General features: G+C 36.7%; 1 protein-coding gene across 5 annotated transcripts in view; it reads left to right on the top strand.

Annotated features, from left to right (window-relative positions):
• dlgap2b (discs, large (Drosophila) homolog-associated protein 2b) overlaps window positions 1–14805 on the top strand; it is a 128551-nt gene that overhangs the window by 95268 nt on the left and 18478 nt on the right. For 2 of the 5 annotated variants that reach the window (XM_026193824.1, XM_026193823.1), the window contains 2 exons: window positions 5713–5757; window positions 10358–10414. In XM_026193824.1, coding sequence (XP_026049609.1) covers window positions 5713–5757; window positions 10358–10414 — 102 coding nt within the window. Of the gene's footprint in view, window positions 1–689; window positions 3919–5712; window positions 5758–10357; window positions 10415–14805 lie in introns of those variants that run through there. The other 3 variants (XM_026193821.1, XM_026193822.1, XM_026193825.1) reach the window with 3 other exon arrangements.

Raw genomic sequence — 14805 nt, forward strand, 5'->3', positions numbered from 1 at the left:
GTGCAGCCCTCACCGGGTTTGAATATTTCACATGGTCTAAATCAGCCACCTTGGACCTGATATGTTCAATAGGGTTCATATCTGCTTCTTGTGATTCTTCTACTCCCTTTGCATCTTTTCTTTTGCACAAAATTGCACAAATTTTAAGTAAGTCAGAAACATTTGACATGGTTTGAGAAAGGGTTCTCAGAAAAAAAATGAATCTATGATTTGATAATGATTGATGTATTTCATGTTTAATTCCACTCTTTGTTGTGCTGTGCAGTGAAAAGATGGAAAGAAGCCTTGAGATGACTGAGAAGGCAGTGTAAAAACATTGTGAAAAGCCTGCAGTATGTGAGTTAGGTCATAATCGTTGCCTTTGTGGAGTAAGAGAACTGAAAAGCATATTTCAGTAAAGGTGCATTTTTAAGCAGGTTTTGGCTGACCGATATTCACCTACATCTTAGCCGTGCACATTTCTAATGCTTGTGGTGGGTGCAGACGCGTTACTTAACGTTAAACCTGTCAAACCAAATGGGAAATCAATAGATCAGAGCTTGTACATCTTTGGAACTTTCCACTCACATACTGTATGTTTTCCATAGATATGTGTTATACTGTAGATCAGAATCCCAGTCAAATCCCACTCCAGCTGTTCTTTTCACCCTGAATGTCCTTCTGTTTGCATATTCACATTTTTCTTCCAGAGGGATATGATGTATTGGATGGAACATCCTTACTAAATGATGACATGATCGAGGATGATGATGGTGCTAGCTCCTCTGCCTATGCGGAGCTCGAGAGGCTAGAGAGAGAAACTGCTGCTGCACGCAGCCAGCACAGTACTAGCTCCACGGTAACAGCCATCTCGATCCCACCGGCACCTCCACCTTCATACAGGGTCCCTACCGCCTCACCAATAGCCACCTCTGAGCAACCGGTTCCTCAGGCCATTCAGGCCTTTAAGGAGTCTGCTAACATGGTCGCTGCCTTCAACATGCAGTGGAAGGATGAAATCTCTGCAATGCGCTACGAACTAGCAGAGCTGCGCAGAGATGTCTGTGGGGAATTAAAAACTTTCAACAGCAACTTCTTCAACTTTACTCAGTGCTACAACATGTGGACTTTGTGCCGGGAGCCCTGCAGCGACAGCACCACACAAACAGATGACAGAGTTTCCATAGGAATTCAAGCAGGCTCAAGCTGGTCTGTACGACAAAACACAGAGGACAAGTCAGTGATGTGCCAACCCGAGCCAGCACCCTTCAGTATCATGGATTTGATGGACCCACCTCGAATTGAGATTATAGAGGGAACTCCTGAAAGCACGCCAGAGGGGTCAGGCAGCCCCGCCAGCCCACTTCCAATAGAGGATTTCCCATGGGAGATCAACAAAAAGCAAAAGGCTCATAAGCAGCCAGACACAACTGGCCACACAGGTGGTCACAGAAGCGCCAGTCTAGAACTGTGGAGCAGGAAGTACACCAGTGGGCCCATGTCATACCTTTCTATGTCATTTTAGCCATACATACATGTAATTGGAAAATGAAATAAGGAAAACGGGCTGAAAACCTGAAAATTCAGAAAAGGGGAGCAGAACCATGCTGTTATTAGATGTCCCTTTACGCTATGCAGACACAGAGTCTGTCATCTCTTGAACAGGTTTCACTATTGTTCAAGCAATCTTTTAACAAGTGTCTTGCTTAGCCATCGAACAAAGTAATTATTTTGTTTCACACCAGAATGAGGTGACATCATAATCTGAGGGAGAATGTGACTGATATTCAGATCCTCAAGTGCCAACGAGTGCAGCATCATCTTCCCTCCGCTGTCTTAAATACTCAAAAAAGCCAATTTAAGTAATCATGATTGGAAATTTGAGGTATATTTAACTATATAACTCAACTATCAGCCAATGTGAGGTGACGCATATCTCAGTCTGTTTCTGCACATGAATTTGAATAGCTCATGTTCATTCCAGTTTCTCTTCATGTAGAAACATTCTCTTAAGCACCTGAAAAAATACTGTGAATAACTTTATAAACCCTAGTTTTTTAATGAATGCATTAAAGATGAATACATTATTTAAGGATATATTGATATATAATTTATGTTTCAGTTATCGTGATCAAAGCATTCCTTTGCCATTGCCTTCTTCCATTTTGTAGCCAGTTCCAGTTGAAATGGGCATTTTTCTTTTTAATTTCCAACATATGAGCATATTTTCAGTGGTGAACTGATGAACCACGCAGCATAAAGATCAAACAGTAGTTTAGGAAACAGCAGGTAGTGGTGAAAACAATCTGTCATAACCCTCATAAATTGTTTAAAAGTCCTATTCTCTGGAACACTGTATGGATTGCACTGTCTCAAAGCTCTGAGGACCTAGTCCCTGACCAGAATTGTTTACGATAAATTATTCTGATTGACTATGAAGTCAAACAGCCAGCAAAGCGTAAAACAGTAAAGGGGAATTCACAGAAATTATCAAGTTTGAATGTACTGGCTTCAACTCATTCCTGCACAAACTGCATTTATGTTGAAACTCTGTATATGTATATAAATGTATCATTTTGTAAATAGAGAAACTTATATTCAATACTTGTACTGTTTGCAGTTACAAACATACTGTGTTCTGAAAGCGCTGAGAGGGGTTAAAGTAGTAACTGGGTTTCTAAACCAAACACACGTTTACCAGTCTTCAATGTCCATCTTTATTTGTTTCATCCTGTTCATCACCCCACTGTTTTTTGCACATCATGATGAAGTCAGAAGTTCATAACAGTGTTTCACCTGTTGTTTTAAGTGAATGTTCTTCAACTGTTATGAAAAATGTCTTAACTAGTCACATTTATTTTATTTTAGCTCTGAAAAAACATATATTTGATCTAAATCCTATCATATTTCTCCAGTGATAAAATGCTGAGGCTGTTCATCACTATAACAGAGAAACACTGGTCCCTGTAAGTAGACAATCAGAGCCACTGAGGGCCTCTACCTCTTCGATATGTCCCCAGAGGTGCAGTATAGTGCCACTGAATGTACTAACACCGCCTCACTAGTGATGGCTTAGCTGGGCTCCTGTCAAGCCCTAATGGGTGGGAGCCCAGAATCATCTGCTCTATTTGGCTAACTGCTCATTCTGCCTCTTACTTATAAAATAATAGTTGCTCATTAGCCACTGATATTGCCCTCATCCCCTCCATTGTCACATTATACCTGCAAGGCATACCAAAGTTAATACTGAAAGGTGTGGAAAAAGAGTCCAACAGCAAACAAGTTTGACAGGACTTATCTTTGGACTGCAGCACAGGACCACCGGAAGCCTATATGTATCAAACCCCGACTGAAATGTGAACCTTCAGCAAGGACTTTAAATAAAGAAGAGGCATCATCTCTCAATTTATAAAGAGAGTGGTTCTTCTTCCTGTTTTGCACGACCCAAAAAAACAATATTCACAGAATAAAGCGGCATTTTGATAAGCTGACAGTTGTACAAAGGTGAATCAGAATTAATGTTGAAGCCACAAAAGGAGGAAGGCAGACATTTCCTTTTGAGTTTCTGCTGTAGGAGTATCCTACACCTGTTTCAGCAAGCTGTTAAACCTGAGCTCAAACACCTGACTAAATTTCAATCTGTAGATGGGGATGTTTGACAACAAGTCCAAAGTTGTGGTTTTATTAGGACATATACGGATGAGCTCAAGTGTATTGCTATGATTGTCTACTATTTGCAATACTGATTATACATTTTAAAACATTGTAACTTATTTAATTTAGCTTTAACCTAAACATAAGACGTTGAAATTTTCATTACAGACCATTACAGGTTGGGGTAGCATAATTAAATCATAAAATCATAAAAGATTACAGTGAAAGGCTTATGACTGTGACAACATTTAGCCTATAATCATTTTAGTATGAAGTATATATATACACATATATATATATATATATATATGTGTGTATATATATATATATATATATATATATATATATATATGATACATGTACAAATATGAAAAACATTTGGATAGGCTTGTGTTCATAATTCTGCTTTTTGAATGCTTAAGAGGGGACTGCAGTGGCATTCTCTTACATTGTTTCCCATTGTTTGGGGAATGTAAACTAATTTAAAAGGTGCTGAAGACTGGCCAATCGTGACGTCTCCAATCTGCGTTCATTCATTCTATGCAAGTCCTTTGTTTCTTGTTGTATGTAGCTACATTTTAACAGTTTTAGATATGAACGTTTATGTTGAGCCTTCATGCCGGTCATCAATTTCGGAAATGGAATCACATTTTCAGAAAATATTGGTGACTCTTTGGAAAAAAAACGTTCTTATTTCTGCATGAGCCATGGGCAACGCTAAGGTTTCCTTAAGTGTTGGCTGCAAAAAAGTTGTTTCATCCACATTTCTACTAATTTAGCCTGTATGTACCTAAGAATCTACGATTTTTGGGGGGGAGGGGATGAGATTCCAGCTATGTAGTAGCATCTACATGTTTTGTGACACTGCATACAAAAAACTGAATAATCATATAACAATTTTACCAAATACAGCCAAATTAGAAAATAGGCCTCCAATAATATATTTGGAAATGCTGTACAAATGCTTAACATTCTTCTCGATCTATATACAACTAAACTGCAAACTCATGACTGATTGATGCCAGGGAATGCACCAAATTTTTTTAAATATAAGTTTAATCCAGTCATTCATTTTCATTTTATTACTTTGCTCAAAGATATTACCCTTCCCTTGAAGCAAGTTGAAATGTAGCAAAAATACAGATCTAAATAATATTTTCAAATCATATATGTGAAGGATATACATATTAAAAAAACAGACCGAAGATGAAATAGACAAAGGGTATTTGCAATTATTTTTTATCATGCAACCATATTTTCTGTAATGAAATATATAACTATTTGTAAGAAATTCTGTCTACAGTATCTAATATGTTTCAATATGTAGTCAATTTTGCCATTAGTTTTTGTTTACATTTCCTTGTCATCCAGAGATATGATGCAACAACTGTGCCAACTCTGTGAAGTCCAGTTAATGGGACAGGGGTTTTTGGATGGAATCTGATCTCACCTGAACCTGTAACACTGCTTCAATATAAATCTTTTTCTATCCCTGTGTTCTCTTCCTGCATTTATTTATGGTGTCTTGGAGAAAACAAGCTAATTTTCAGGGATCTCAGACTGCATTGTTAAGTGAATACGATTTTGTCAAATTAAAAAAGAAAAAAAAGAAAGCATTCTTTTTAAATGATAGTTTAGCCTGCACTTGTTAGCTTATGCTTATTTTGTTAAATGAATGAAAACTGTGTGATACGTTTTTTCCTCTTTTATTTTTGCTTATTGTGGTGTTTCTTGTGATTATTTATTTCAAACTTTTATTGGCCTTATGTATTTTTCATAAATTGATATAAAACAATGGATTGAAATGTTTATGATGTTTATGATAATTCAAAATGGAAAAATAGGGATCATAGCTTTACAGTGGCGTTCAAAGATGCGACTGACCTCACGGCACTGATAGCATTTTTTTGTGTCCAAAATCTATATACTCTTCAACACACTGCAAATACACAACACAAGCCTGGCACAGTGTCTTTTACTTTGACCCTCTCAATATGTCTTGCTTTTCTACTAAGCTATCACCTTTTTTGTTTTTGTTTGTTTGTTTGTTTTCCTTTTTTGTCGTTTCCCCCATTTTAGGCCTCCGTAGCTTAGCTGGGGGGCGTAGAGAGTACGGTAGGTCTGGTAGGGAACCGCTTTATTCTATCTTTTTTGTATGTTTTTCATACATTTTGTCTGTCATTAACATTTTCACTTGATAAAAATGAGATATCATAAGTTAAATATGCCATCATGTATAAGTATGTATAATACATTTCATTGTTTTCATCTGTTTCAAAATTGAGTTCAATTTTATATTAAGATTTTATAGCAGTTCTGGATCTTTTTCAAAAAAAGAAAAAAAGTTTGTCATATAACAAAAAATACCCACATGTTGGCCTAGTGTTAGCCACTGGCAATTTTGAACAATATACTTTTAAAATCTTTTCTGCACAACTGCCTCCTAATTTAACTGAGATGTGCATGAAGCCTTTTAACAAAGACCATAATTAATTTTTTGTTCATTTCTTTTAATATTATAGTTCTGTTTAAATTCATTAGTTTTAGCAGTGATTCACCCTCTTGCTTTAACCATTGTATATATTTTTCTTTATGAAAACCGAGGGGAGTAAAATCAGCACACACTGTGTTTAAGGCAGGTTCTGACCAGCATAACAGCTTTCTTCTACAAACCACCACAAATCAATGCTTAATATACCTTTGTTAATGTGTAGTAAAGTCACTTGTTTTTAGCAGTTGCTTTAGGATTAGTTTTAAGAGAAAGATAGACACTATTTTCATTTTAAATGGGGTGGTGTAAATGGTATTTTATAGCATTCTACCGTCTCACATCATGGTAGAAGATTTGGGTATTTTGGACACTGATATGTTTATTTTTAAATATACCAGAAAGTGTATTTTTTTTCAAGCAGGCTACAAATCATGTTAAACTTGTAATCGGGGGCTCTCAGTAGATAAATTAACTTATGAGTAATCTTAAACTCTCTGTTCGTAGTGAGATGACTAGATATACTGTAGCAAACCTAGAACATGTTAGCCCACTAACAGTCATATCCTATAGTTACTTCTCAGTTTCTGTGAAACAAATCTTTTGATAAACCACAGGCCTGTACTACAAAGCAGGATTTGGACTTATCCAGGTAGCTTCTGAGTTAACCCTGGGTTTCTGCTATTATAAAGTTAGGGGTATATCCCCATGGTAACTAATTCTGCAGACCTAAGATGCTCTGGAGCAGGTTCTGTTTAAGATTACAGATTAAAAGCTATGAAGTCACCACTAACCAATAACCAAGGAACTTTATTCCTTGCTTTTTCCGGTTTGGGTCAAATTATTTTCTTTTTTTTAAACTTTTGTTCTATAAGCATTAATATGCAATCCGATAACAGGGTGCATTTTTGGACTCATGGATTTATTATAACAGAATTAATACTGTATATAGTCTAAGCCTATGCTTGAATTGCATAATGTCAAGCCTTTACTCCTATAGTTGAACCTCATCAGGACTGCAGCTGAAAAAATGCATATTTGCAGACTTTCCTTATTGGGTTCAGATAGATAACCTATATTGATATAGCCAATTAGACTCTCATACTGGTCATTTGTCTGCAATAACTTTGTTACTTTAGATCTATTTGTGTATTTAACCTCTTCATATTTTTCCAATAATAGTGTTATCTTCTTTTGAAAAGTCTGTTGTTCTGCTGCCAGTTTACCTAGCCATGTTTATCACTGGTCATATATACAATTGTAGCTAGACTGATAAACCCTGGGTCAACTTATTGACCTTTTTACTGATGTTAGGGTAAGTGAAGCCAGCTAACATACCCTGGGTATGTTTATCTTGCTTCATAGTACAGCGTCCAGGATAGGCCTACTTACGTTTTAGATGGAGTGCTATTGAATTCCCAACATTAGTCCAGCATGTTGTCTTTGCACACTCAAAATATACTAACCTAATCTCAGGAAACCCTTTTCTAATTTTTATCATGTTGGTCTTTGTTTTTGACAACACCTTTGAGCTTACAGTGTACAAGTAACTTTACTTTGGTTTTAACAGCCGGGGGGGGGGGGTTATTACACTGAAAAAAAGTGGTAGTTTAGGCCATTGATTTGTATTGGTTTGTTCTGAAATACTCATACATACAAGGTTAATCCACCTTGCATCCATGGGGGCATCACCACTGTATGTATATATGTATGTGGCAATGAACAACATGTTTGTTTTATTGTAAAAGAAAGGGCTACACAAATTTAAATTTAAACATTTTGTAAACCCAATAGAATCATCTGCAATTGACCTCTACACACCGTCAGGTATAACTAGTTGTCCTACGTCAAATCATCCATTCAGTCATCCATTTACCAATCAATCCACTCCATCTTTTCAAAACACCAGTGTCATATTCAGGTTTAAACACAGGACAGAGTATAGGGCCTGAATAGGAACAAGGAAAAGAAAATTCTCTATTTCTCTTTTTCCTTGTTGCTTTTGCCAGACACAGTTATTTATTTTGGCTCAGTCAAAGTTTAGGGAACAAACTTTAGGGAAAAAAAGTTGTATACTACATGCTATATGTATGCTGTTACGTAAAACAGAAAATACTTTTTGCTAGTTTTCCATATAAAGTATGCGCTTGTCTCTAATTTCTTAGGAAATCTTTTTGATTGCAACAAAATTACTCAGATAACAGAAACACCAAAGTTCCATTTTTATCATTATCCTTGTCAAACTGAAGTGAAACTAGACATTAACTCTCTCTATAGCTAGAGTTAAATAAAACACAGCAACACGGAAGATTTCACCTTCATTTTGTTACATCCGCAGCCCCCATGCTCATGTACACAGCTCGTCAGTCATTGCATATCATTAACCCACAACCCTGATCTGAGTAAGAACAGCATCTTACCAGCCTCTTTGCCAGTCTGAGTCCACAACTATGGCAAGAACAGCCTCTGGCACAAATGGCGGGAGTCGGACGGAGCGGAGACACTGTCAGAACTTTTCCCAACGGTTTTTCTGAAATTTAAGTGTTGAACACAAAGAAGCAAAAGGTTTGAGAGGTCTGGCTGAAAAGCACGAGAGTGGAGGTCTGTTATATTTTTTGCACCAAAATTATTGTTATGGAATAGTATTGGGTTGCACTTTACATAAAGTCCATGTAAGTACAAAAGGTTTCTCTTTTATTTTCCCTAATTGTGCCGATATAATCAATTGGGAATCTGCACCACATATGCAAAATATGCTAATTTCAAATGTTTTAATTTAATTGTAATTGTAAAGTAGTGATAAGTGTTTTTTATGTGTGCCCATGTACTTGCACTTCATGTAAAGTGTGACTAAAACTCATGAGATCAAATACAAACAGAAACGCATTTGGTCATAGGGTGATCGTAACCATTTCGTGTGAAATTTTAAAAATGCCAAAAGTGAAACTTCAAAAAGATCCATATGCTGAAATACAACATGCAATGTTTTTTACTACATCAGTCAAAGCCAGTCTTCACATTAAGAATGAGAATAGGAGACTGCTTTACTTTTTAGTCTAAACATGTTCTTTGTCTGGCTGTCTCAGCACATCTCATCTTACTTCCTTACTGTCTAAACATCATTTTGGTAGTGTAAGTAAATAGTCTGGATTGGCTAATTCAGCAGTCTAATTTCAATTTGCTGACCTTACAGAAAGAACTACTTCAATATGAAATAATATGAAAACCATTAACTGAAATAATCCAAAAATATTTGACTGCATCCTGGATTTTTTAATATGGCTTGCTTATTCATATTTATGGTGATGATTTATGCTCTGTGTGTCTTCTAATTATGTGTAATATGAAAAGGTAGAGATTTAGATAATGCATGTTACAGTGAATGTTTTTATGCATTAATAACTTGCCTACTGACTTAAAAGTTAACGCAGACCTGATAAGTAGTACTGACAGATCACGAGATCCTGAGAAATGGTTAGGATATTCAGGCAACACTGATGGGCAAAATTCCTAATAGCCTAGATATTTATTGACTCTTTGAAAGTTTTTCAGCCTAATTTTACTAAAATAAATATAGCTTAATGGCTTTTTGTTTAGCCTCGTCAGATCATCATTTGCCATTCTTTTTTCATTTTAAAATGTACAAAGATGTTTTTATAAAATATTGGCAGATGGAACAGAACAAAGTCTATCCTAATATACTCTCACTCTTCTCTGACAATAAAAGCCTTGTTATCAGACACAAGGTTTTGACTCCTCAAAGGAATACTGCCTATGAGCATTGCCCATTAAACTGTGTTTAAGTTGTGCCAGTGTCATTAGAACGTCTGCATTTTGAGACAGAAACACAGTCAGTGTCTTAGAGTTGAGCAAATATGAGCATTTAAATGTGTTTTCTTTATAATGTGAAGCGTTAAGTTCATTACAGCAGGACTGTTAATGTAAATTACTCATAAGAAATGATTGCAAAACAAATGCATTTAGATCTATTGGGAAAAACAAAAGCACTGATGTAAACTGAGCATACCTGTGTTTCTCTCTCTTATCACCTGTAAATGATTGAATTAAGGATTGCATAAACTAAGACAATATATCCTGTAAACAATTTTCAATAATTCTTAGTCTGTTATGGTAGATATATATATATATATATATCTAAGATGATTTACTGTTGAGCATTACTGTGTTCCTACCCTGCATCTTTTCTGCCTAACCAGTGTTGCTTGTTCCTTACAGGGATTCAGTTTCGTCTCCCTACTTCCTGCAGCGTGGATCGTGCTCAGCCACCTCCAGGTACCAGTCCATCTCCATACTCTTCTTTCCCTCCATACTAACACTTATTTTTGCAGACATGCATTTCAGTCGCAGCCATAAATCCATGGGCAAAGCAAAGGAGTGATGTCATTTTTGCGAAAAAAAAAAAAAAAAAAAGGAAAATCAGGTGAGGACCAGGTATCTGAAACAGGCTGAGAAACACAGCAGTACATCATCAAAAGGGTTGAGCAGTGTGAGACACGGTCAACTGTCAACATCCACAGGCGGTTTAAAATATGAATGAAAAAAAAAAGTGGAGTGTTGGCAAAACAGCTGCTTCACTCTCACAGATGCTAATCTGAAAGTGCTGCTGAGCCTGCATCTGCTAAACTTGCCTGTTTTATAAGACCAGACATGGTTAGAGCTGCCATACCCTCTTAATCACGGCAAGGGCGCCTCCAGAATTTTTTCACAGTGGTGGCTATATGGGGGCCACTAAAAATATTGGGGTAGCACCGGACGCAGCAGTAGGGGTGACAATGGGAAATCATTAGGGACATAATGACAAAAATTGTATACATAGGAATAAAGCACAAGTTCATGTTGAAACTCTTTGTAAGGTGTCTTCCTCTCTTGTGCTCACATTTATTAAAATCATTACCAACACAGGACAGTCTTGGAGGGAGGCAGCAAATTTTGGGGGTGGCCAGTTTATTTTAATGTTAAAGTGACACATTAGAGCCATGAAACTCTAAACTGGCTGCGCTTCATTTGTGATGTTAGTAAGGTACAGCTTGGACAAACATATTTCCCAGCGCAGAATCAATATGGCACAAAAAAGGGCTCCAAATATAATATATATATTTTTTAAATGATTAGAACGTGGTAGCCTAAGATGATTTTAAATCAAAACCCTGAACATAACCTGCTTCGACCAGGTTGTGTGTTCAGCTTGAATTTACCACACACTGATTTAGCCAGGTAAAAATAGAGATACTTTCAGGACACAGGGAAATCTGATTATCTCCAACCCATTAATCTCACTTTGTAGTATTGCACTCTGGTCTGCAACCCTGTAAATGTCATGATAGTAGCAGAGGTTTCAGAGGTTAGGGATTGATTCACTTTTCAGACCTACATTTCATGAGTGCTAACAATGAAAAATAACCTCAGTCAGCCTTGAAGTAAATGAATAAATAATCAGTCCCTATCCATGATTTTTAACATTCAAAAAACTGTTGGCATGGACTATGATCGAAAACAAATATTTCCATTATATTGCATTAAATAACCTAACAAACGCATTCCTAATTTTGTATTAAAAGTATAACTAAATGTAATATTTTGTTCAGGCCTGAATTTGTTACTTATTTAAATTGTTAATTATCAATAATCAGGTATGTAGTATTGTACAGGTTATGCTTATGATCACTACTTTGAATCTAGAATTCAAATATGTCGGTCCTTTCTGATTCATTTGCAACTTATTTAATTAATTGCACGTCAAAGCTGTTATAAATTAATTTCCCGACTGACCAATCAATTAATTAGGGGAACAGTTTTTGTAACACTGCACCTCAAGCAATCTGAGGAGCTACGTCATGCACACTGTTAATTCTCCAGTGCAGATGAAGAATTTAGAAAAGGCAATAGAAACTAACTATAGAGATTGTGGTGATGATATGTAGGCTACATTGGTTTGTTTGTGGTTAAATGCAGAGACAAATCTTTGCTGTTGATGTGTCAAAATTCCTGTTCTGAATGGAAAAGCTACCTGGGTCTTCACTGTTTATTTGTAATACTACGAATGTTGTACATTTAAGCAGAGGAGCAACACAATTTTATGCCATGGCACTCAGGTCTATTTAGTCTTGGCTGCACCTACAGCGTGTGGGTTTATTTGCTGAAGTGCCCAGTGCAGCAGTGCTGAGCCAAACAATCAAATTCAAACACAGCCAGGCACAACTGACTAAACAAAAGACATGATACTTCCCTGGACTATATTAGCCAAATTTTTAACAAAAGCTGAGTATTTAGAAGAGAAACCCACTGTCACTGCCTCTAGGTAGGGGATTTATTGTGTTCAAGGACTCCTACTGGTTCTCAGTATTACTGCGTGGGACAGAGGATAAGATTAAGTTGAGAAAAACTAAAACTCTGACTTCCTGTAGTACATAAAAAAAAAATGTGACAAGACTTGTGAATGCAGAGCCACACTGATTATTGAGGCTTCTCTGTCAGTGCCAGCCTCAGATTTCCACCCTCCTCTTCCTTAGAGCTCGAGGTTGTTCCTTCCAGCCTGTTGATGAGTCACACCAAATTCATAACTGTTCTGGAAAAGTCACAGCATAATTTTACAGTTTCCTCCATGGTTCCAACCCAAACTGCTGTGTTACAGTGAACAAGTGAATTAAACAAAGAACTTTGGTATATGTTACTGAAGGAGTTGAGATTGTTCTAACTCTGTTGAATAGTATGCTTGTGTAAGAAAAGATAAGACTTCTGTAGAGGTGTTTTATATTCAGCGCTGTCACATTTTGTCATAGTACACAATGACTCCCCACTTTAACCAGAGATTAGATCCAGAAACTCTACTGCAGTTACCTAACTTGTCAAATCACCACGCTATTATAAATGTCTTTTGTTGTGGCAGTGTCTGCACAAGGAGGGTTCCTGTTCTTACAGATTAAGAGCAGGAAGAAGTATCTAGACCCAGTATTAAGTTAAATGGCATTTGTGCTATATAAAATCGACTAACTGCAAAACAAAAAGGATCTGTAGGTTTATGCTTTTGTGTGCTTGTGATTGGAAGGACTTTGCTTAACCTCTTCAGGATCTGTAATTCCTTGATTGATGTGACGAAACTGTTAACAACAACATAAAACACAGATGTATTCACTGCAAGGGGATGAGTATGAAGGATGAGCCTGGTGTCAAAGTATATGTATAAAAAGTAGAATTTGCTATATTTTGTTTAAGAAGTCGCATATCCTGCAGGGTGATATGGTCCTTGGGAGTATACCCAAAATGCACTTTTTGTAGTTTTCACAGTGAAATTATAAGAAAACAGATAAAACATCCAGAATGCCAATGTTTTTTACTGTTACTCCATGTCACAGACATGGAATTGGTGTGTTTCTAGTGTTGAAATGAAAAACTGCATAATAATAATGGTCAAATCTGATTAAAGAAAATATTGCCATGAACAAAAATATTTTGCCTTTAGATGGATGTCAAATTGACTTGATTGCAGTTCATGTAGACACTAACTGCAAACTGTAAATTAATGTAGGCATACCATAAAATGCAACCTTAATGTAGTACTTTAAGGTAGCATTTTATAGTATTCAGGTAAAGATTTTCAGGGCTTCATTAAATATACTAAATTAATTGCTTGTTATCAGCTCATTCTAAGGGGGCCAGGTGGGCAGGACTGTTTGACTGTTAATAGAGTGACTTCACTTGTAAATGTATTCTTATTCTGAATTCAAATTGTCAGTTCAGTTCAGTACATACAGTCCTGTGAAATGAGAGATTTTACAGGGTCTACGAAGTCTTATGAAAAACTACATCCAGCCTTACTCTGTCCATAGTAATTAAGAGGGTAAGTAGCAGTCAGGTGCTGCTATTTGAATGCATTTGATTATTGCTCATCAGCAGGTGTGACCAGTTGTAAATTTTGGCAGTTTGCTGGTGTAAAGCATTGTGCTGTGTGTTAAGGCAAAGCCACAATCTGGGAATGATCATCCCAGTAAATTCACCCAAAGGTCAGACTGGGTAGAGCTCAGAAAAACACAATGCTACATCTTGAGTTGGAGATGAAAACCCTGTCTCTCTAAAAAGAACATGGCAGCGTGGATCTGGACAATCCACAGGACTTCTGGGGCAATGTCCTTCGGACAGATGTTTGGTCATAATATGCCATATTTGGCAAAAACAGCATATGAGCACACAAACCTCATACCAACTGTCAATTATGGTGGTGGAGTAGTTATAATTTAGGCTTGTTTTGCCTTGGCACCTTGCAGTCACTAAGTTGACCATAAACTCCTCTGTTGCAATGACCAGGTCAAAATTCAGACCTCAACCTGATAGAAATGCTGAGCATAAAGAGAGCTGAGTATAATCAAATCCACACAAACCTCAATGAATTGAAGCAACGTTGTTAAGAAAAGTGGCCCGAAAGTCCTCCACAACATTGTGAGAGACTGATGAAATCATACAGAAAATTATTATTTCAAGTAATTGATGTTGAAGATGACTGTAAAAGTTATTGAATCATGGGATGTACTTCGTTTTTCACAGAACTGCTAGATTCCTGTGAAAACCTTTTTTTTTACATGACTGCAGGTGAAAAAAATAAGCACTTGTCAGTGGGTTTTACAGGACTATAGCATTATGCTTCACAGGTGAATGCCTCTCACAGATAT

Source organism: Astatotilapia calliptera, chromosome 15 (genome assembly GCF_900246225.1).
Source record: "Astatotilapia calliptera chromosome 15, fAstCal1.2, whole genome shotgun sequence".
In the NCBI taxonomy this organism is placed as follows: Eukaryota; Metazoa; Chordata; class Actinopteri; order Cichliformes; family Cichlidae; genus Astatotilapia; species Astatotilapia calliptera.